Source organism: Magnolia sinica, chromosome 1 (assembly GCF_029962835.1).
Source record: "Magnolia sinica isolate HGM2019 chromosome 1, MsV1, whole genome shotgun sequence".
NCBI lineage: Eukaryota > Viridiplantae > Streptophyta > Magnoliopsida > Magnoliales > Magnoliaceae > Magnolia > Magnolia sinica.
This window is the reverse complement of record NC_080573.1, coordinates 19,132,769-19,157,374: the sequence shown is the minus strand read 5'-3', so window position 1 is coordinate 19,157,374 and position 24,606 is coordinate 19,132,769. Positions and strand designations below refer to the sequence as shown.

The window sequence follows — 24,606 nt, the reverse complement described above, 5'->3', positions numbered from 1 at the left end:
AAACAACGGGATTCCGTCCGGGTAATTACACTATCAAACCTCTAGGCTTCAACGAGCTATGGGTGAAGGTTTGTGCTGGCATCAACCCGGAGATGCTACTGATGGCTGGTCATCTCCACTCTGGAGGCTCGGTGGCACGAGTAATGAAATGTGCTGACTTCTCTTCCTTCGGCATGGAAAACGTCTAGTTCTAAGTTTGGGGTATACCATTAGAGCTTTGGTTCGACGAGTTCTTTATCTCAGTAGCGGCTTATCTCGATTCTTTCCTTGAATTGGATATGAAGATGAAGTTGGGGGAGGAGATTGGCATTATTCGTGTCAGAGTTAGAAGGAAGAAAGGGGACTCGTCGCCCTCCTTTGTCAGGGTTCTCACTGATGACCGGACCTTCAATTTTCCGGTGATAAAAGAATCGGAAGATGAGCAGTTTCCGAGGTGGGGTGATCTTTGGCGAGTTAGAGAGGGCCCTCCTTCGGCGTCGGTGACGATTCGTCCGTCTGTCTCCCATATCCAACCACAACCTCCATGCTCCAGTGGAGCACCACAAGGCGAGATTGACACACCTGCAGGAGAATGTCCGCGTCAGGCCACCACTCATCATGCTCAGGCTACACGTGGAGGGACGAAGCCCTTTCGGCTGCCTTCTCTTGATCAGTCGTCTCCTCGAGCGCCGCACCTCTTGACGACTTCTGACTTCCAAGATACGTGTGGAGCCTTGAGAGGGTCATCCGGGGCCAAGTACAATCACCTAGCACTTTACCCAGGAGATTCACTGCAGCGACCATCGGTCCGTGTAGATACACATTGGGACACATCAGACCCCCTTTCGCGTCAACAGAAATCTCCTTCTCTCTTACGTAATGTGGGACGTGTGTTTCCCCCTACTGGCTGCTTGGATCGAGTCGATCGGCCCGTGCCTGCATCTCGCTCCTCTCAATCCTCGACTCATACGTGTGTAGCTTCCTACCCTGGTTTGGACCCGACTCCTTTTGCCACTTCGATCTCTCGTCTTGCTCTCACTCCCAGTCCCTCTCACCCCATCATCTTTGCTCCTCCTTCCTACCAGTACCCTTTCTTCGATCCGGACGACACATTCGGTGGGCGAAACTCGTCTAACTGTACCCTATCGGATTATCAATCTCGCCCGCCTTCCCCCACCTCCCTTGTTTCCTTCTCCTACCTGCTTCTGAGTCCAAGGATTTGGGCCCAATCACGCTATTTGATGAAAACTTCTCTTCTGAAGTCCTCAATGTGGAACCCCTACAGATGATAGCTGAACCCCACCTCGAACCCCCACCTTCAGAGCGTAATCGAGTGGACCTAATTTCTAAGATGTAGAAAAAGCGCTGGATCAGAGAAGCCATAGGGAAGGTCGGGAGATCCCTAGGCTTGTCTTTTGGAGATCGGATGGAAGATTACGTGGCCTTATTTCAATGCATAGAAAACAGAGGCAAACCCATCGAAAGCAGTAGCTTGCCAGTCAAACATTTATCCAGAATCACCAGCAACCGCGAGCTTCTATGTCTCGAAGGTAGTCCGGGGTTCGTTTCAGCTTCTAAAGCCTCTTCAAGGCGACAGGGCAACTGGGGCAGTGTGGTTATCCAATGAAGATAGTCTCTTGGAACGTGAGGGGGGTCGGCTCTAAGCATAAGAGGAGCCTGATTAAAGCTTCTATAGCGAGAAAAAATCCCGACGTCGTTTGTTTCTAGGAGACTAAGGTCTCTTGTTTCAAAGATTACCTTCTGACCACATTGTGGGGTGTGACCAATGCCAAATGGATCTCTTTGGATGCAGTCGGGTCCTCGGGTGGGATCCTGGTCGTGTGGAAATCGTCCAACTGGGACCTCTTGTCCTCATCCACAGGATCTCATTCTGTCACCGTGAAACTCCAAGATAATTCCTCTCCCTTTCAATGCCTTATCTCTGTTGTTTACGATCCTATCATCGATTTTGCTAGATCTCCGTTCTGGGAGGAGTTAACTCAGGCAAGGCCTTCCTTTCCAGGACCTTCATGTATGGTGGGGGATTTCAATGTTACTTGCAACGCGGAAGACCATTCCAGAATCAGAAGACCGTCGGCCGGAATGCTGCAGTTCTCTGAGTGGATTCAGCACCAACAACTCGTTGACCTGCCTCTCTCGAGAGCCAGGTTCACTTGGACCAACGGTCGTGCTGCCCCTATCCAATCTCGTCTGGACAGATTCCTTCTTTCCCCTGAGTGGATCGAGACCTTCCCCTCCGTTCATCAATCCGCTCTTCCTAGAACCACATCTGACCACTGCCCGATCTTCGTATCGGTGGACGACGACAACTAGGGCCCTAAACCTTCCAGGATCAACTCCTCGTGGTTTCGATCAGATTCCTTGCGGCGCAAAATAACAGATTGGTGGTCTGGGTTCCAGGTGGAGGGCTTTCATGGCCACAAAATTTTGTGCAAGCTTAGACTCTTAAAGTCCAAAATCAAGGAGTGGCGCCATCAGGAGGTCAAGTAGAGGGAGATTGAAAATGAGGCGTTGCTGTCTGAACTCCAGCAAATTGATTCCCAGGTAGAAGTTTCTTCGTTGTCATTGGAATCTATGAAGCGGCGAATTGCCATAATTCAGACCCTTTCGATCAGAGCCCAAGAAGAAGTAGCCTCACGGAGGATCAAATCTAGAGCGAGATGGGTAGCTGAGGGTGATAAAAATACCAAATTCTTCCATAATATGGCCAATATGCGGTCTCGTTCTAAAGCTATTCTAAGTATCTTGGATAACGGAACTAGAATTGAAGACAGAGGAGATTGAAGCCCTCGCCATCGCTCACTTCAAACACATGCTGTCGGATGAGAATTGGGTGAGTTCGCGTTTGGATAATTTGCCCTTCTCATCTCTGAATCCCTCAGAAGCCGAGCAACTGGAAGCAGAATTCTCGGAGGAAGAGGTTAAAGCTACAGTTGATGCCCTGGGAGGGGACAAATCGCCTGGGCCTGACGGTTTTCCAATCAGTTTCTTCCAGACTTTTTGGGACTTGCTCTGTCTCAACCTGCTTCTTTTTGTCCAGGAATTTCATAGCCGTGCAGTTCTTTCGAAGGGCCTCGGTGCTTCATTTATCTCCCTCATCCCTAAGGTGGCAGGTGCTAGCTCTTTTTCCGACTTCGGACGTATCAGCTTGTTAGGGAGTCCATACAAAATCCTTGCTAAAATATTATCTACCCGGCTATCGAAAGTTTTAGGCAAACTTATCTCCTGTAATTAGAACGCATTTGTTAAAGGAAGACAGATTACAGACGCCACTCTCATTGCAAATGGAGTTCTCCATTCTTGCCACAGGACTCATGTGCAAGGGATTTTCTGTAAGTTGGACATAGCTAAGGCATACGATCATGTCGACTAGCAATTCCTTCTCTATATGCTCTACCGCTGGGGTTTTGGGATCAAGTGGAGAAGTTGGATGGCTGCATGCATTGGATCGGCACACTATTCAATTATGCTCAATGGTTCTCCCAAAGGTTTCTTCAAGGGATCGCGTGGCCTACGCCAGGGGGATCCCCTTTCCCCTCCTTTTCCTGTTTGTCGCTAATGCGCTATCATCCGTATTGAACAGAGGTCAAGAGGAAGGTTTCCTGCGTGGTATCCTTATGCCCGGCCTCCCCAACCCAATAACCCACATTCTGTTCTCAGATGACACCCTTATCTTCCTCGAAGCTTCTGAAGCTTGTATTGCTAATCTCCACATCTCCCTGCGCTGTTTTGAAGCGGTCTCTGGCTTGCGGATAAACATGTCTAAGTCCAAGTTGCTAGGGACCAACATTCCCTCTCCCACTCTTCAGGCTTATGCAGACTCTCTGGGCTGTAAGGTCGCGTCCTTCCCTACTCTTTTCCTTGGTCTTCCACTTTCAGTGGGCCGGCCGCCGAACTTCATGTGGGATAGGGTCATTAACAAGTTTCATAGATTTTTGGCCTCCTGGAAATGCCGTTATTTGTCCTTGGGGGGTCGCCTGACTCTTATTAAAGTAGCCCTGTCTAGCCTTCCCCTTTTCTTCATGTCTCTGTTTTGGTGCCCTGGTCACGTGCTCAATATTATAGATAAAATCAGAAGGGATTTTCTGTGGTTCGGCAAAGAAAATCAGCGAAAGTTTCACTTGCTTGATTGGAGTGAAGTTTGCAAGGTATTCCCGCGGGGGGGGGGGGGGGAGGGGGTGGTGGAATTCCGCGTTGCTAGGAAAATGGGTCTGGCGATTTGCTTCTGAGAGGGAGGCTCCATGGGTGAAAATAGTTGGAGGAAAGTATGGCGCAGCGCCAGGGGATCTGTGGCCTAAAGGTTCATCATTGTACAAGGCTTCCCATATCTGGAAAGGTATCCTTAAAGTCAAGAATCCTGTTATCCAGTACAATTGTTTTTAGCTGGGTGATGGTTCCACAATTCGGTTTTGGGAAGATCCCTGGCTTGGGGAGATGCCGCTCAAGCTCCAATTTCCGCATCTTTATCGTCTATCCCCGGAAAGGGATATCCACATCATCAATTGTTTCTCGCTCACGGCTGGCCACATAGTTTGGGACATCAGATCTCCAGAAACCTCAACGATTCCAAAGCTATGGAGCTTCAAACTCTTTTGGAATGCCTCCTCAGGGCTTCGCCTAGTATTGTTCAGATGGATAATCTGCTTTGGCAGTTAGAGAAATCGGGGCGTTTCTCTACCAAGTCCCTGTATGCCGCTCTCTGCCCTGTGCCCCTCCATGTGCTTGATTCCTCCCCTTTCATCTGGAAGTACCCGGTCCCTCCTAAATTCATATGCTTTGCTTGGTTGGCCGGTCGTAATAGAATCCTCACGGTGGACAATCTTATCAAGCGAGGCATGCAGATTGTAAATATTTGCCTTTGCTGCATGTCTGCTGCTGAATCAGTCAACCACTTGCTCGTTCATTTTCCATTCATGTCTAAAATCCGGGATGAGTTCTCTCGGATTTTTTTTGCTCATTGTTGTGTTCCCGATTCGGTAGCAAGCCTCCTCTCTTCTTGGAATAGTTTCAAATTAGGGAAGCTCAAATCTTGCATTTGGCGCCCGGTCATTATTGCTACTTGGTGGACCGTCTGGGAGGAACAGAACAATCGCTGTTTTGAGGACGTGTCTTCGTCTGCCTTGGGGGTGGGATCTAGGGCAAAAATTTTGGTGATTGAATGGGCTTCTAATGTTAAGGAGTTAAAAGTCCTTCGATTTTTGCCTTTTAGGTGGCTAAGGGTCGTCTGCTATCTCAGCAGTGGTGCCCTTTTCTGCTTTTGCTGCTTTTTCTGTTTCTTTTCTTTTGTCTTTTTTTTTTTTTTCCTTTTGTTTGTTTCTTTCCCCTCTCTTTAATGAAGCTCCAGTTATCTGAAAAAAAAAAAAAAACAGTTGGTGAGCAACATCAATGGCAAAATAACCGAGTCACCGAATTGGTTCGATCCGAGTTCGATTCGAGCTGGATTCGATCCGAGTCGAGCTGGGGCCTGCTCGAACTCATTTTTGAGCTCAAAAAATCAGCTCGACTCGGCTCAAACTCAGCTTCGAACCAAGTCGAATCGAGCTTTTTCGAGTCGAGTCGAGCGAGCTAAACAAGCCAGCTCGGTTCGTGTACACCCTTATGTAGGAGTTATTTCATGAAATAAGGCGAACAAAAAGATGATATCTTCCTTTCTCAATTCTAAGAAAATGAAAGAAAGGGAAACAACATATTTGTTTTCCTATTTTGGGCAACAACATTAAAAAAAGAAAAGAAAAATGACATCGAGGTATTCCATAATGGTAATGGTGGCCGTAATGGCTACCTCCTTTACTGATACGATATGCGCTGTTACGGCCTTTTGTTTTTTGGAAGAAAACCTAGCCTTGTAATGGCTATTATGGGTTATGACCCCATGATGTGTAACGGTGGCCACTATTACTGTTACGTAACAGCTGTTATGGAAGATTATGAGCAACATGCTTGCTTCTTAGAAAAATAAGCAATTAGAAGAGAAATGAAACAGCACATAAATCCGAGCACCAACAACTAAAAGAGAAAATTTACATTATAAACATACATACATACTGATACCAAATAGTTGGGAAATGGATAATGTGTTATTTATTTATTTATATTATGGAGATCTGGTTGCAAGAAAAGAGGGGCTCAAATAGTTGTGGGACTGCAAATGTTCTTTTAAATGAATGGAAAACATAAACGCATTACTTGCAACTTTAAGTTTCCACTCAATAAAACACATATAAACAGGGGCTGTTTGGATTTGGGTGTAGTTGTCTCATGACTAGTAGTCCTAGACAACCATATATGTATGTCTAAGTCTAAGGTGTGCACCCCCCCCTTGGGTGTAGTTCTCTGTAACTAGTGTTCGAAATATCGGTACCGTGTTATGTATCGCATCCTTGGGATATAGATATGTATTAGTTATCACACGGGATATATTGTTTGTATTGGGAATTTATCAAACTTTTTGGGAAACATGGGGAAACATTGGGAAAATGGTTGAATTTTTCAATGAAACTTTATGAATTGTTAAAAATGACCTTAATACACACTTTTAAATCATAACATCTCAAAAATAAAGTGCACATAATAGGTTTCCTTTGTATAGGGTCCTAAGCTATGCGTTATCTGAGTAAACTAATGTAACTATATTCAAATTTAATGCATAACATTTAGAGTGTACGTGATGATCATTTCATGAAACACTCTTAAATACTTCAAAATTAGTCTCAATTGACAGCTGGTTGAAGGGAAATTTCGAAAAAAAATATTTAATTTTTTTTATTAAATTTTAATTAAAAATGATTTTTTATTTTTCAAAAATTGATTAGGACTTAGCAAATCAGTAGATCAGCTCTCATACATGCTTGATTTCATGTTTGGAGTGCAACATTGCAAGTAATTTGGGAAAAATTGGAGAAATTTCGAATTTTTCCCAAATTGGACCACTTTACAATCAAATTTCAAAATTAGAGTGTAAGTGATGATCATTTCATCAAATATTCCTAGATACTTTGAAATTAGTCTCAATTGATAGCTGGTTGAAGGAAAATTTCAGAAAAAAAAAAAAAAACATGGAGAATATGAAGAAACAATGGATATCGAAACGAAAGCTTAAACTCAATGATTTTTCATGCAAAACATGAAGAACTAATGGATTTGTAACCATTTGACACTGATTTAACATAATTTCAATAAAAAAAGGGATCGAAAATTGAAAGTGCTCACCGGATTGAACATGTGGGATATGTCAGCACTACCTGTACATTTCATATCGCACAGGTGGGATACAAGATATATCGTGGGATATATTGGCCGATATCGTCAATATTTAAAACATTGTTAACTTGCCTCTCTCTCCTATTTTCTCTCTTCCTCCTGCTCTCTCCCTTTTCTCTCTCCATTCCCTCCTAGCTCCATGTGCATCACACATGCCATACCCCTAACTTCATGGTATATCCATGAATTGGCCAGTTCCTATTTGGAAGGCTGCAATTTCTTAAAAGCCACAGTTTCTACTCCTGCTAATAGTTTAGCACAATCTTTGTTGCTACTATGGGGTTGCTAAAGTAGTGATGAATCCTGTCAGTAAAATGGGTCCTGTAGAAAGTCCATTGATTCTGTCTCCTGTGAAAGTAAAAGATATTTATCCATTTATAATCCTCCTCCAATTGAATTAATGGATCATCCAATTGGAAACGAGAACGGACTTTTCTTAGCCGTCCATCATTTCTGAATTGGTATGTGGCCTTGTATCAGTGAGGTAGCTTGAGTGTTTGCACTATTACATCATAATGGAGAAACCCAGCTTATAATATGCAAGCTAATACCTGTGCTGTGTGAAAGGTGCAACTGGGGCTCGCACACCTCCGTCCACTATTTCACGATACTGATTTCCGCATTTTTTGTTGGTCTGAGCATATTTTCTAGAGGAAATTTGGGAATGATCTAGACATGACAGCGGAAGAATGATGCACCCATCCTCTTTTTTGACCAAAATGCTTTATATTTGACAGCTACCAAAATGCTGAAATTTCTTTTCACAATTCATCACCTGTGGCTTCCACTTACCCTTTTCCTTTTCCCAGTAGGGATTCTCACGTGAGACTGTAAGAACAAGACTACCCTCAGAACCATTACTTGCAAATTGCAAGTTGTTATGTCATAGTTTTGTTGTTATTGCCATGCACTGAGGGTTTTGAGTTTTTTTCTTTTCTTTTCTTTTTTCCAAAACTGAATATGTTTTCTTTGTTGCAACCTTGTGCTTTGTAGTTTGGATAGAAATCTATTTATCTTTTCATCATCAAATCATGTATGAATTCACATTTCCTGCAGATTCCCGTACACCTGGTTTATGAGTTCCACACCCCAATCTCTGCATGCTCATCTGGACGTGGTCACCTGACACATTTGGGACATCCAAACTGTGGAAGTGCTCGCACTAGATTAGTGCCTGGCCCCAAAATTAGATTGGTTAACTCATCAGGTTGGCCATACACGTGCAATAAATGCTCTCCAAAATTCCACATTCAACTTGCATGAGTCGCCTACTTGATGAGTTTGATGGGCCTGATTTTGGGAGGGGACATCCATATGGCGGGGCCTACCTGATTCACGATATAGATGTCCTACACGTGCCTGGTTGCACATGCAGCCATGGGTGTGTCTGTATGTGCCGTAGGGACTGGTAATCCAGTATTCATTTACTTGCCTCAATTTATATTTTGAAGAAATACGAATAAAAATATTTATATTTTTCTAGAATCAAAAGACCTGATACTTCTATGGACATGCTTAGGTTTCAAACCAAGAGACATATGGAACACTGGGTGCCATTGTGAAGAGCCGAACAGGCAGTCGGCAAGTTGGTTTCCTCACAAACCGGCATGTTGCGGTCGACTTGGACTTTCCAAACCAAAAGATGTTCCATCCTTTACCGCCCAACCTTGGACCTGGAGTGTACCTGGGTGCTGTGGAGAGGGCAACATCTTTCATCACTGATGACCTTTGGTATGGGATATTTGCTGCAACAAACCCAGGTAAAGACGACCCATATAATTAATCTATTATTCCATTGTTGTAAATTGTAATTCTTCCTTGTTAGTCACAAACACCATTTTTCTTAGAGGAAAACTTTGATACTTTGGCAGTGTGATGGATAATACACTGGCTCTTATAAATTACTTATAGAAAATTCATGTGGCATACCCTTAATTCAAATTAACCGTCCAATTTATGTTTTATGTTTTGAAAGTTGACAATTTTATTCGAAGAAGGCCAAAGCCATAGCTTTACAAGAAAAGAAAACCAAATAGACACAACCCCCCATCAATCTGGCACATTTGAGAAGCTGTTAGATGCTTGTGCCCATTCCCACACATGAAAGTTGGCACTTTGAAAGACTTTCAAAACCTGCCCATTACAATTTCTAAAGCATCGATTGTTCCTTTCAAACCATAGAGCCCACATTTGAGAAGCTGTTAGATGCTTGTGCCCATTCCCACACATAAAAGTTGGCACTTTGAAAGACTTTCAAAACCTGCCCATTACAATTTCTAAAGCATCGATTGTTCCTTTCAAACCATAGAGCCCATAATCCTGCTAGAAGGCTTAGGTGCCAAATATTCCTCCTGATCCTCCCTATACCCCCACCATGCCAACTCAAGAAAAAGTTATCCATCTAGCCCGATGAGACCCAATCGATGCCAAATAACTTAGGCATAAGCGACATACATTTGGTAGAATCATAATTTTTCTATGAAGATTATCCATTGTAAGCACTTTTTTCCTCCCTACTAGCCATGCGAATGCCGCTACCTTTAAGGGAGCACCATACCGCCAAACAAAAGATGTCGGGTAGATCCCCACCAGAGAAGAATCCCCACTTATAGACATGTAAAGGGATTTCACCGAGAACTTACCAGATTTGTTACCAAACCATCGAATCTGGTTCCGAAATGACTGGCGATACCTTGGAAAGCATATCAAGCAAACTGATAAATTCTGAGATTTCTTCGTTTGCTAAATTCCTTCTACACAGTGGGGCCCAAACTACTTCCTCTCCCACAAAGGAAAAGCAGCTCGCCACTTTGAGATCCGCCTCACGAGAAATTCTCTCCAACCATGGAAATAGATACCTCAACCTCTGCCTTGCAACCCATTTATCTTCCCAAAATCTCTTCTTCCCATTTCCTGGCATAAACCCAATTCCATCCCAAACTTCATGTTTTACTGCCACTACCGACTTCCGTAGATATGAAGATCTATACAACGGCGACGACCTAATCCAGCATCTCCTATCTTCCTCCCCACATGTTCTACAAATCACCTCTCTCCAATGAGAATTAACTTCTAACCCAAATCTCCAAACCCACTTCCCTAGCAATGCCAAGTTCATATCCTTCTTGATCCCTGATCTTACAAACTTCTTCTCATTTTAGAAGATGAAATTTATGATTCTCTTCTGCTCCTTTCCACAAAGAATCCCTCGGTTTTTCCAACTTATTTAGAACCAACTTTAGACATTTATATCATGACATATAATAAACCGGGAGATTAGACATAGCCATCTTGATCAAAGTTATTTTTCCACCCAAAGAAAATTGACGAGTTTTCCAATGAGACGATCTTCTTTCAAATCTTTCATTCACTTTGTCCCACAGATGTTTCATCAGTTTTCCAATACATAGAGGGAGACCTAGATACGACTATGGAAAAACACCCTTCCTACACCTGAATTTGTAAGCAAATAGCTTCATTTACCCCTGAATTCCCACCCCAAGATTTCACTCTTGCTAATAGGTTTAGATTATTAAACTAAAAATTATTACATTATTTGATGTATTAAACTGAAAATTACGTTATGTGATGCATTAAACTAAAAATTACATTATGTGATTATCTTTCTATCAGATTTGGGGACATTTAGTAGACGGTTAAAAATGAAAAAAAAAAATCCAATGGTCTTATTTCAACAAACAGGTTTCTACGAATCAGAGGATAGGATTGTGCAACCAATCTAAATTTCGGACTGTGACTTGAGACAGTTCAGCTATTTACCTGGTTTAATGGGAGTTAATGTACTCCACATGTATCATTTTGAAGTGCCTGCATATCAAACATCATATGCATCTGGAGTATCAAATAACTCCCCCTTTTCTTATAAGAGGTTGTTGGAGGCCTCATACCACTGGGGAATTCCAGTGTCTTGATGCATTATGTTGTTGTATGTCTGAATGCCCTAGTTTTTACAATCAGCACCATGATATGGATTTAGACTGTTGATCTAATGGGCCCCACTCTGGGTTGGCAGTTGCCCCAAAATCCCCCAGGTTGAATGATACTAACCCTTTGATCAGTGGCCTGCAAATAGTCAGTTGAGGAAAAAAGAAAGGGAGGCAACAGACGGAGAAAGGCCAAAGCTTGGCTGGCTAGGATCAATCATCCGATCTTGAGGACTTTTGGGGTTGCCGCCCCCCCCCCCCCCCCATTGATGGTAGGACCCATCAGAGGTTTGGATCACTGAAAACGATGGGTTCTACTTGCAGATGCTGTACACATCCTGATACATGTGGACAATAACTCCTTTTCTTGTACTTAAGAGCCCCACAAGAAGAATCATGTTCTTCTCCAATTTCTCCTTGTTGATGTTCTCTACTGATTGATGGTTTCATCATCATTGGTTCGCTATGCCTGCAGAGACATTTGTGCGAGCCGACGGAGCATTCATTCCCTTTGCTGACAATCTCGACATGTCCAATGTCACCACGTCAGTGAAAGGTGTGGGTGAAATCGGTGATGTCATGGTCATTGACTTGCAGTCTCCAATCAATAGCCTCATTGGGAGGCAAGTGGTGAAGGTGGGAAGAAGCTCTGGTTTGACTACAGGGACCGTAATGGCATATGCCCTGGAATACAATGACGAGAAAGGGATCTGCTTCTTCACCGATTTTCTCGTCGTGGGTGAGAACCAACAAACATTCGATCTTGAAGGTGACAGTGGAAGTCTCATTCTCTTAACAGGACAGGGTGGTGAGAAACCACGGCCCATTGGGATCATATGGGGTGGGACAGCCAATCGTGGGCGGTTGAAGCTGAAAAGCGGTCAAGGCCCAGAGAACTGGACTAGTGGGGTTGATCTTGGACGCCTTCTTGATCTGCTGGAACTGGATCTTATAACGACCAGTCAAGGCCTTCAGGGTCTGTGTTTCCTTGCCACTTCTATTTTCTTTCCCAAGTAGAGCATAGAGGAACTATATACCACATCATTCAGGTTTTCTTCTTTTACTGGTGGGTCCCATGGTGTAGTGATCCAGACCATGTATGATGGTCCCCAAATATCTTGCAAATGGAAAAATCTTAACCAATCAATGGGTGGCCAAATAAATTGGCGGTTAAGAAAGAAACTACTTAAACTGTCTAAAGGCCAATGTCATATCTTGGTGCATGGAGGACCATCAAGGGTAAGGCTAGTCAAATCAACGGTTTGGATCACTGATCCATGGGTGCTACATGTACAGAAAACCTTAATAGACTGTACAAACAGAAATATACAATGCATGGCTTGAGGTAGGTGGCATTTTAGTATGGGTCAGCATTCCATATAGGTGGGTTCCATCAAATTGTAATCCAGGCCGTTCATATGGTGGCCCTGCTGCAGATGGTGCAGAGAAACTCCACTGCTGGCTAATCCCAGTCCTCTGATTGTTGGCGTGCAAATGGATGGTGAAAAATAAAATACAATCCACAATCCATGCTTGACAGAAACAAGTCCACCAATCAGATATCTTTGATTGTTTTCCGTAGGAGATTCTTTGTCCATCACCCATCTGCATTTTGAAAGGGTGGGGACCCATCTAATGCTGGCCTGAGCTAGGTACCTCTACCTAACGGGCCTGATGACTCATCAATATGATCTGTGTCTAATAGAAGCCATACAAGAGCAAAGAAGTGCCCCGGTCACAGCTGTTGGCTCTACAGTTGGGGACTCGTCCCCTGCAGAGGCGGCACCACCAAAGGACAAGATGCAAGAAATCTACGAGCCTCTGGGTATTAACATTGAACAGTTCCCCTTAGAAGACAGGGCCGAGACTGTAACCAATGTGGAGCATCAGTTCATTCCAAGCTTCACCAACACATCTCCCATGCACCATCAAGATCAGGAAGGCAACCTGGAATCGAAGAGCCTTTCTGCCCTGAGGATTGCCTCTGACGGAGACCTTTCTGTTTGCTTGCAGCTGGGAGAACGAGAGCCCAAGAGATCGCGTTCCGATCCCACCTCTAGCTTGGAAGAGCCAAACTGAAGTGGGTATTTGCCCACAAAGTGGGACCCACGTAGATTGCATGTATCGATTGAGTGCACGGTTAGCATTTTCCGAAGGGAAAGCTTGTGAAATGGATTCAAATGGTGAGAAAATGTATGTTGTATCTGTGTGATAGATCTAACTTAAAACCATCGAGGGGCTAGAAATAAAAAAGGAGCATCGAGTGGTTGCGGTTCATTTATCAGAAGATGCGAATCGCAGGTCAGATCTCAAACTCGTTTGACGCTCTTGCATTTTTGCATGTTTCAAATGACATATAAATGTGTTGTTTCATACAGTATTTAATAGAAAATGTCTAGGACAGATTGGTCTTGATCATCATTTTCAGCTCAAGTTCTCTTTCTATGTTGTTAAATGATGAGAAATACTCCAGTGCCTTGGAGCAATATAAGTTCCAGTGCTCGTAGTTGCATTTGGCAACTTGGACTGTCTAATCAATTGATCTGAACTGTCTATCAAGTCCATAACGCATTTTATGCTCTAGCATGCTAAAATCATATTGATCAGATGAGCCAATCCATCCCTGATTTGTCCTTATATTTTTACTCATCCTTTTTCCGAGCCAGAAGTGACTCTTTAGAAGCGTAAGCAATCTAAGATGGACCCCAATGACTGGATTGATCAAAATTGTTAATCGGACCTATTTTCATGTAGATGATCTTGGCCGTCCATATTAAATGCTAATGATCAGATTGTTATAGTTTCCAAATTGGGGTGGTATATGCATCGTATTGTATGACATATGTTGGACCTAGTGGATAGGCTAGATTTTTTTTTATTGGATTGTCTAAGTGTCCAAATGAAACTACGAGCACCATAACTTGTGTACTATGAGACCACTAGAGCATTTTTCTTAGATGATACTTATATTAGAAGGAATTTTGAGCCGCACCTTTAGTGATTTTTCTTCTCAGTATGGGAGTATTCGAGGAAGAGCTGGCAGGGTGTGGTGGATGATACACGGGCGTAGAAATTATGTATAAATTGCACGTGTCATATAAGTAGTTCCAATCAAACAGTCCAGTTTAAATGGATCCTTATGTCAGAGAATTAATGCCATCCATTTGCATGCACCCATTTTTATAATTTTGCGTCGGATGTAACAATCTGTAAATTTAAAATGGGTGTATGTAAATCAATGAGAGTGTGCATAAACATCAATTCCCTAGATAGAACGATCCATGTAAACTGCACTGTTTGATTTGAACTACTTGCATGCTGCATATGCAATTTCATAGTAATTTCTCAGTATTAAATACTAATTCCCTAGATGGATCTATCTAAACTGGACTGTTTGATTTGAACTACTTGTATAATGTATATGCAATTTGTAAGTAATTTCTCAGTATTAAAAATCAATTCCCTAGATAGAATGATCCATCTAAGCTGGACTGTTTGATTTGAACTACTTGTATGTAGCCAATGCAATTTCTAAGTAATTTCTAAGTACCTGTGTATCATCAATTACACCCTCGTTGATTTGCATACACCCATTTTTCATTTTATCGGATTGTCACACTGATTTACATCATGTTTGCGCTCGCAAAATGAAATGAAGGGTGCATGCAAATCGATGAAGGTGGGTATAAGTACAAACACTCTTATATGTATTGCTTCACATTCAAAGGCCTTTATTCAGTGTGAAAATGGAAGAAGAAGAAGAAGAGGTTGGACAAACCAGATGATGCTGGCAGCTTCAATCTCTCAAACCAATAAAGAGAATGTAGTGGTCATAGCTGAGATAGCTGATTGGGGGGAATTGGTTTTTTCTCCCATCACAGAATGAAAGATGAGGTCCATTGAAAGCGAAGTGCTTAAGAAGGCCTCCTTGTGTTACATAAGGCACATAAAATCTACACCGTCCATCAGGTACACCATCCCTTGTTTGACCTTCATCCCCAAAATTAGGATGATGAAGACCGAGGGGTTCACCCTATAGAAGTATGCCTATTGAATCCTGTGATTCTTGGGTAGTTCTTTCATCCTAATGGGGTACATCCTAATTGGTCCTTTTTTTTTTTGTTGAGTGTGGACCGTTGCTTTATATCCTTTAGTAAGTTCAGATCTCATGCACGAGCAAGGAAGTGCATAGGCAGTGCTCCACACGCTTGTGAATTAGAAACTCAGTCACGTGACATGAAATGCATGGATTGACAAGGTGGTGGAATCGGTTGGGGCCTGGTACTTTTGTTTTATTGCTTTTGAATGGTTCTCATATCTATGGTGTGATGGTTTAGAAACAATGAGATATAGACAAGGCCCACTTGGAGTGGACCACACCCTTTTTTAAACTGATCATGGACAGGCCACACGGTTTCCTTTGTAATTTAGCTCAACCAGTTGAATCTTTATTAAATGAATATAAGATCTTGAATTTTGAGAGATAAATGCAACCATGCTCTTTGATTTGCATACACTCTTTTTTTCTTTTTTCTTTTTTTTTTTAAATTTTAAAGTATGGGAACCTTATTCTACAAAGACTGGAGGATCTGGCCACGCTAGTTATAAGAGGCATAGTGAAAGATGTTCTTTTGAGAGCCTGTTTGGATAGAGTGCAAATTAGTGGAAGCATTCAGTTTATGTTGATGACAAGTGGATGCTGATTAATAGTGATATCATGATTGGACAATGCTATGTGGGCCCCACCATGATTCATGTATTTTATCTACACTGTCATGATCCAAAAAATAAGACGGATCCAAATCTCAGGTGGAGCACACCGCTGGAAAACAATGGTGATTAAATGCCCACCATTAAAATCTTCCTAGGGCCTAATGTAATGTTTATTTGTCACCCAACGTGTTGATTAGGTCGCAAAGACCTAGATTAAGGTAAAACACAAGTTTTGTGTACCCCAAGAAGTTTTTAATGGTGGCATATTCATTCACCACTGTTCCTATAGTGCGGTCCACCTGAGATTTTAATCTGCCTCATTTTTTGGCTCAAGCCTTCAAATGAGCTGACAAAAAGAATGGACGGCGTAAATCATCATAGTGGGCCCACAAAGCAGTCCTGTAGCAAATTTGTGAGTCGCTGTTGGTGGTGTCAGTAGGCAATCTGTGTCAATAAGAAGTTTGGATTTGCTCGAAAAGGAGAAGATATTATAGCAAATGATTTGCCTTAGGATTTACTTTTTCAACAAGGGTGTACAACATTTTCTTCTAAAAGTCAAATGGAAGGAAGTTTTCCTGTGGTATGACATTTTAAGATGGCATGCATTTGGATTGTAAGTTAAGCTACTTATGGCTTTAGTTACTTTTTTATTTTATTTTATTTTATTTTTTCACACAAGCATACGCACCCACACACAGTCACACCACAGTGGGATTTCACGACAATGGATACTCGAACAACTCTTGAGAGTCTACCACCGACGCATGAGTAAGGATCCATGCCTTAAGTAACTAATCTTAGTTTGTACGTAGTTAAAGTGATTAATTACCTTTTAAGTAAAAAAAAGTTATTTATAATTAATCTTAAACCAAACTTACCTATCTCAAATAAGTTACTAATCTACTGCTGTAAGTAGAAAAGTAACTTATTCAGTGGTATCTAAATGAGCCCTAAATGACAATTTTACAAAATAAAAAAAATGCCTCCCTTCATAAGATCACTATCCAAACACTTTCAAATGCAAATGAAAGTCATTCCCCCAAAAAAGTTACTAAAAAAAATAAAATATAAAAATAATATAAAAAAAAAATCCCGATGCAAAGGATTTGATACCCCTGAGTCGGTCCCAAAATAAGATTGGTTGAGCAATCCTAACCTCTGATTCCAGGATACGTTTTTTGTTTAAATAGAACCATTGGATATTATTCATTTCAATTGTTTAATAGATGTCCACCCATCTAGTGATCAAATAATCAGATAAGTGTGACGTTTGGTTCATGATAGGTGCGACCCATAATTTGGACAGTTAAATTTGAGAAAGCCACCAATGAAATTTCCAAGCTATTTCAAAAGGCCTGCATATCATCGGTGTCAAAGTGCTGAAAATGCATGAATTCATTCGGAGAGAATCGATCCAATACCTCTTGATCCTGATCATACACATGTTTTTGGCACATGTTTGGAATCAGGTGATAAAAAATTTGCTTTGATTGGACTATTTTAATCATCTAATAAATAAATCTTTCCTCGTTGAATGTGAGCCGTCACTGACTTTTGTCCTTTGGTGTCCATTTCTACTCCTGTATAATAAAAAATGGTTCAAAGTGGGATTTTTATTTTATTTTTTACTATGGCCCATTTATTATTTGACCAATCGAAGATGATCCTCCACATTTGCCACATGTGCAGCATTGATATGGGCGCATGAATCATACATATGAAATATATTTCTTTTGGATTTAGCTCATGTGGCTGGTAAATGGTAAAAATATCATATGGACCCACTACAAAGCATTGTAGGTTATGATACATCGGGCCATTGTGCTGTGCACGTGACATTCCTTTACATCATATGCACCCTCTCATGTTCTTGGCTCACAAAAGGATACTTGTCTAAAACTCAAGCAGGCAACAAGATGAATACCATGCCTTAAAACTTATAATATCGCATGATATGATCCACCTGAGTTATACAATGGCCTTAGGTTGTCCATTTATGGTTGTGGGGTGCATCTTCTAAATAAATTTTATGGTGTTTACAAAAAAAGGTGGGCTTGACAGACAGTTTGGAGGGTTATTAAAGGTGGGTTTTCAGATCTCAAATGTTCCTTATGGAGTGGCTTACCCAAGTTTTGAATTGGCCTGATTTTTTGATACCAATGAGAACATGAGGGGCCGCACACGATGGATGGATTGGATGTCATGGACAATTTATGGTGGGCCCCAAACATTGCATTATAGGTTAAACTTAATATTCAAAGCTTTGCATTGATTCTACTTCCATTCACTATTATTTAATTCATTAGTTATAAGCAATCTGGGAAAAATCAAACTACTAAAGAAATTGGAGAAGTTTTCAGTTTGATATATAGCATACCTCATTGAATTGTACTATTTGTCTGAACCGGTCGACTGCTAAAATACTTTAAAAAAAAACAGTCCGCAACTGTAACCATTTGTAGCTCTGACTACTTTATCATTGACTACGATCACTTGCCACTTCCATTACTTCATCCACATGTCCTTTCTTACTCAGAGCTGTACACGAGTCGAGTTATCAGACTGTTTGATGGCTCGACTCTCCTTGGCTCGAAATTGGATTTGGACTGAGTTGAGTTTCAAGTCGAGTTCAAGCTTGCCCGAGTTTGACTCAACTCGGCTCAAGTCGAATCCTGACTTGAATCGACTCGGATCGAATCAGCTCGGTGACTTAGTCATTTTTATCTTGATGCTGCTCGTTGAGTGTTTGATGAACTACCTTAATAAAGTGTTGTTTATTGGATTGCCCTCATATCAGGGAAACTCGAAATGAATATGTGAGGGAATATTAAAGAAATGAATCTATAAAACAAAAAAAAAAATCTTTACATTGTATGACTTTCCTCATATCTTAATTTTAATGCTTCTCATCGAATGTTTGATAAAATACCTGCAAAACATTTTTACTGATTTGCATTGCAAGTGTAGGATATTGAACATGCAACCTATGTGTTTAAGAAAATGTCGCATAGGCTAGAATTCAGCTCGAGATGGCCCAAGCTAGCCAATCAGGCTCGAGGATTGAGCTGAGCTGAGTTTGAGCTGGGGTTGGTTGTTAGCCAAGCCAAGCCAAGCTGTGCCAAGCTCAACCCGTGTACAGCTCTACTTATCATTTCAATAACGGTATTAAGGTTGTGCTTGACCAGGCTGGCCCGTCAGGCTTTCAGTCATGGGCCACTACGGGCCAGGTTTGTGCCGGAGTATCAGGCCGAGAGCTAGCTCTTGCTTAAAATTGAAGCCCATTTCTCAACTGGGTTGGCTTTAGACCGTGTACAACTGCCTATCAGCCCAGGCCGAGCTAGGCTTGGGTTAGACTATTTTAGTTCGTCAAGGTTTTGGGCTAATTTGGGGCATGTTGAACAATGTGGGCTGGGCTTAGACAGAGCTTGGATGGTCCTATTGGGTCAGCTGACACCTTTCAGCGCTATGCTTCAGCAACAGTCAAGCATAAGCTTGCATTCTAGAAGTTGTAGCTTCCTGCCAATGGGTTGGGCCTGGGCCTAGCAAATCAAAATTTAAAATAAGCTCAATTTAATAACCGAGGCCGAATAGTTCAAACATGGGCCTAAAATCACCTTATGCCTGGCCCATTGATTAGCTGATCTCGTCTTTCCATTTGGGTTTTCTTGTAACCCCATATGATATGATCTAGAATGGCCCACCATAAAATCACATGTGACTTATCAGAGTCTTGGAATGGCCTGATTTATTTTTAAAATTTTTTAACCCCATGTTGTGGCTAATCAGCATTTTAGATAAGCCTGAGTTTTTAAGATCCTGTGTGAACTTGAGGGACTGCACCATATGAACAGAGTGGATGTGGGCCTTAGATCAAGATGGGTCCCACGCACAACGTGGTAGAATAAGCTTAATCACAACGAATGTAGAGATATTGGACTCTATACTCACGGCTCTACTCATCGAGGCCCACGTCTTGAGATCGTCCGGTGATCGGAACCATCACGTTCTATTTGCTTATTGGCCAGTAATCAAGCTTAAGGGTGGCGATGGGCCCCGATCCAAATTCGGACCGGGCTTGAACCTATTAGCTTCGCCCTTGGGCCAGGCTTGGGCCTGGTATGCATCGCTCTATCAATTTTCAGGATAGGCTTGGGCTCAATCATTTCAGCCCAACCCGCCTTCATGTGTCATGTCTAGAGATGGGCACGGGACGACTTGACTTGACAAACTCGACTGATCCGACTGTTCATATCCGACTCCATCGCAATCGAGTTGATTTCGTCCAATCCGAACTCCAACCCAGTCGAGTTTGAGTCACCCAATAATTTGACTTGACTCGACCCGAAATCCAACTCGGTACTGGCCCAACTTGATCCGAAACTCAACTCGTACATATAGATTATTATTATTATTATTATTTTTAGATGTTTCAGATCTGAGACACCTGACTAGACTCGGTGCCGGCTCAGTACTTGTGACCGTGATGGACTTGGTCCAGATTAGTCCAGGTGAGACCCAAACTCAGATCGGGTTAGGCATGCTAGACTCGCTATTGAGTCAACCCGAGTTCAGGTCAAGGCTCTTTCAAAACTAGGGCTGTACATCAAGCTGAGTCGAGGTGGGCCAAGCTTGGCTTGACTCATCCGTGCTCTCCTCGAACTCGAGCTTAGCCTTGAGCGTACCATTGGAGCTTGGCTTCTTTGCTAAACCTTTCGAGTTAAGCTCGAGGAGAGTTAGTGGATCAAGTTGAGGCGAGCTTACCTCGAGTCGAGTCGAGCCAGCTCCCGACCCAACCCAACACCCAACTCCCAAATCAAATATTTAATTACTAATACACACACACACACACACACACACACACACACACACGGAAACGCTCACCTGCGAACTAATTCGTACGTACTACATACGAACTTTTTTGAGAATTCATCATATCTGATGAGTCTCGAAAATCTGAACGGTCCATATGAAGCAAAACCTCATGAAACCCCCTGGTACAAAATTTTACTTTGATCCAAAACTTTGGTGGGCCATGAAAAATGCAAACAGTTTCTTCCCTTGATTTGAATTTCTCTTTGCTATGGCCCACTAGAATCTTATATCAGGGTGAAAATTCACCTCCTAAGGTTTCATGAGATTCCGTGTCTTATGGACCGTTCGGATTCGACACCCATGACACATGTGCAAAGGTGCGCACGTGCATAGGTGTGTACGTGAGCATGCCTCTCTCTCTCTCTCTCTCTCTCTCTCTCTCTCTCTCTCTCTATATATATATATATATATATATATATATATATATATATATATATATAGAGTCATGCTCCCCTGCGCACCTATGCACGTGCGCACCTTTGCACACGTGTCATGGGTGTCTAATCTGAACGGTCCATCTGATGCGGAATCCCATGAAACCTCAAATGGGAAAATTTCACCCTGATCTAAGATTCTGGCGGGCCATAGCAAAGAGAAATGCAAATCAATGGAGGAAACTGTTTTGTATGTGGTGTGGCCCACAAAAGTCATTAATTGACTTGATTTTTAAGCCCGAGGCTGATGGAGTAGATGTTCGACACGCATAACGGTGGGGACAATTCAACCTCATAGGAAGTTCCCATGAACTCGATCGCATAGAACCATTTCCCATATATATATATGTGTGTGTATATATATATATATATATATATATATATATATATATATATATATATATAGTCATAGAGGTACTCTGTTGTTGGTGCTAAGAGAGAGAGGGAGCCAGGCAAGTGGCCGAGTGAAGGCTGTATGGCTGAGACGAGTCGGGCATATTCGAGCTCAGGCGAGTGGCCGAGGAGAGAGAGAGAGAGAGAGAGAGAGAGAGAGAGAGGAGCTTAGGCGTGACAGGTTGGGTAAGAAAGGAAAAATGATAAGAAATCGACAGATGACTAGAGTAGGATTTAAGTTATATATATATAGCAGAATGCTCAACTGCATACCAATTTGCACGGAACTCGTGTAAACTTTTCTGAGAACTCATCATATGTGATGTGACTCCAAGATCTGAACAGTCTACGTGAAGCAGCACCTCATGAAACCCCCTGAGGTTAATTTTTTACTTTGATATAAAACTTTGGTGGGCCATGAAAAATGAAAACTATTTCCTCCCTTGATTTGCATTTCTCTTTTCGATGGCCCACGAGAATTTTAGATCAGGGTGAAAATTTGCACCTTGGGGTTTCATGAGATTCCGCATCACATGGACCGTTTGGATTAGATGCCCATGACACATGTGCAAACGTGTGCACTTGCCTATGTGCATAGGTGAACATGACTCTCTCTCTCTCTCTCTATATATATATATAGCCCAGCCGAGTTCGATTCAGTCGAGTCAAAACTCAGTATAAATTCATTATAATTGAACTCAGCTTGTTTTCAAAACGAGTTAAGTCATACGAAGATTGGCTCATCTTGTGTCGTTGCTTAAATCAAGTCAAGCCGAGCTAGATCCAGCTAAGATGAGTGAGCTTTTTGAGCTAGCTTGGCTCGTGTACATCCCTACTCAAAATTGGATCGAGTCGGGTTACCCTAACTTGGTATAACTCGACTCCATGCACAGCTACTCATGTCTTCCCTCCGATTGGGCAAGGGCCTAGCCTTGTTCAGCCCAAACCGGGCCATTGCCTATTCGATGACTTTTTATCGATGATCTTAACCAGTGAAAATTAGAGTTGAATGAGAATCGCTGGTTGCGAAACCCTCTGCAATGAAGTTCCTGCGTAGCTAGGTGGGCCCACCGTGATGTTTGTGTGAAATCCACCTTAGCTGTCCATCTATTTTGCTAGATCATGCTAGGACGTGAGCCCAAAAATGAGGCAGATCCAAAGCTCAAGTGGGCCACACAACAGAAAACATTAGATGTCGACAGTTGAAACATTCGTGGGTCATAAATGTTTTTGATTAGGCTAATATTTTTGTATATTCAGTTCATCTGAATTCAAATGACCTTATTAACGGTTTGGATGGCATATAAACATATAAACATCGTAGTAGACCTAAGGAAGTTTCAACAGTAGGCGTTTCCTTACCTACCTTTTCGCGTCACGCAATCCTAGTCCAACACCTTTTTAATGCATCGCCTAAAACACCCAAGCTATGTGGGGCCCACAACTTGAATATGTAAAATCCACTCATCCCATCAGGTTTCATCTTCGATTTTAAGACGTGGGACAAAAATCAGGCAGACCCACAACTCAGGTGAGCTACGCGATAGGTAAAAATGGAGATGGAATGCCAACCATACGTTTATATATGGGTCCACCGTGGGGTATATCTTTCATCAAACCCGTTAATCAGGTGTAACTCAACAAGATGAAGTAAAATTAAAAACATCAGCCTGATACAAAAATTATTTTGGCCACGCCACGTGAACATACAGGTTTTAGAAAAAAAATTATATTGTTGGGGTTAGTGTAACCCATTGATTATGTTATCCTATGATATTTTGTATGTACGGTTCAAATAAGGTTTCTAATCTGATGGACTGGGGGATTCATATATACAACATGGTGGGCCCCACAGAGCTGTGATGTTTTACGCACCTACGTATGTGATGTAGACTATTCCGGTCTGCCATTGGGCGGTGGTGGAGTCAGTTTCAAACGCTGTGAGTGGGCCAACACTCACGTATAACCGAACCCATGTACGTGTGGAATGGATCGTAACCGTCAACGAGCCGTGATATCCAACCGTTCAACACGTCAGATTCTCTCCACCCATCGATGCTCCTGGGCACCACTTTTTCAAGTGCAGTGCACCCAATGGATGGTTCAGATAACGCACGAATATAGCAAGAGGCGGTCAATGCATAGCTGACCCAACGGCTTTGTGACAAAGGGAGAGGATTCTCCCGCTGCACCTAGTCGCTCCGAGCACCGTCCACCCTCACAAGTCGTGGCCCATCTTTAGCCACCATCCGTGGGATCCAGACCGTCCATCAATCTTGCACCATCAGAACGACCAGACCCAAGTCATCGTAACCGTCAACGAGCCGTGATATCCAACCGTTCAACACGTCAGATTCTCTCCACCCATCGATGCTCCTGGGCACCACTTTTTCAAGTGCAGTGCACCCAATGGATGGTTCAGATAACGCACGAATATAGCAAGAGGACACGTGCATCCCGAAAACCCTTATGCAAGAGTACACTCTCTTTTTCACGCAGTATGAAAAGACATGCACTACTAGAGCACTATAAGCTTTAGTGCTTGTAGTTGCATTGGTCCACTTGGAAAGTCCAATTCATTGATCCATACCGTTCAGTAGATCCAGAACTCATTTCATGGATTCTCATGCAAAGATCACACCAACCCAAAAAAATTCACCATTGATTAATGGCCTTTGATATGTACGATCAAAACTGCTTACACAAAATGTGTCCAATCAACAATCTGCTCCGTCTATTTATTAAGTCCCACCATGTATTTTTTACTATTACTTTTTCCAGAAAATTGGAGTCATCCCATCAATGGCCTGGTAAGTGGAAGTAGTCTAAAGAACCGTGCAAGTTAGAAATGTGTTATTGTCTAGTTGATGGATTTAAAAGGTTGATAAAAAGGCCTAAAAAGTTAATGGTAGGTCCTACTAAAACTCTAGTCTTTGATAGAATAGAAGGGACCGTGCGCCTCCACCTATGTCCTGCAATCTGGATGCAGA

The 24,606-nt window shown here is 42.3% G+C and overlaps 1 protein-coding gene across 4 annotated transcripts in view; it reads left to right on the top strand.

Annotated features, from left to right (window-relative positions):
- The window catches only part of LOC131242231 (protein NARROW LEAF 1-like), a 30,821-nt gene extending 17,196 nt beyond the window's left edge, over window positions 1-13,625 (top strand). For 3 of the 4 annotated variants that reach the window (XM_058240765.1, XM_058240757.1, XM_058240748.1), the window contains exons 4-6: window positions 8,780-9,020; window positions 11,680-12,180; window positions 12,910-13,625. In XM_058240765.1, coding sequence (XP_058096748.1) covers window positions 8,780-9,020; window positions 11,680-12,180; window positions 12,910-13,283 — 1,116 coding nt within the window. In that variant the 3' untranslated portion in view covers window positions 13,284-13,625. The remainder of the gene's footprint in view (window positions 1-8,779; window positions 9,021-11,679; window positions 12,181-12,909) is intronic. The other variant, XM_058240772.1, reaches the window with a different exon arrangement.
- Window positions 13,626-24,606: the final 10,981 nt, after the last annotated feature.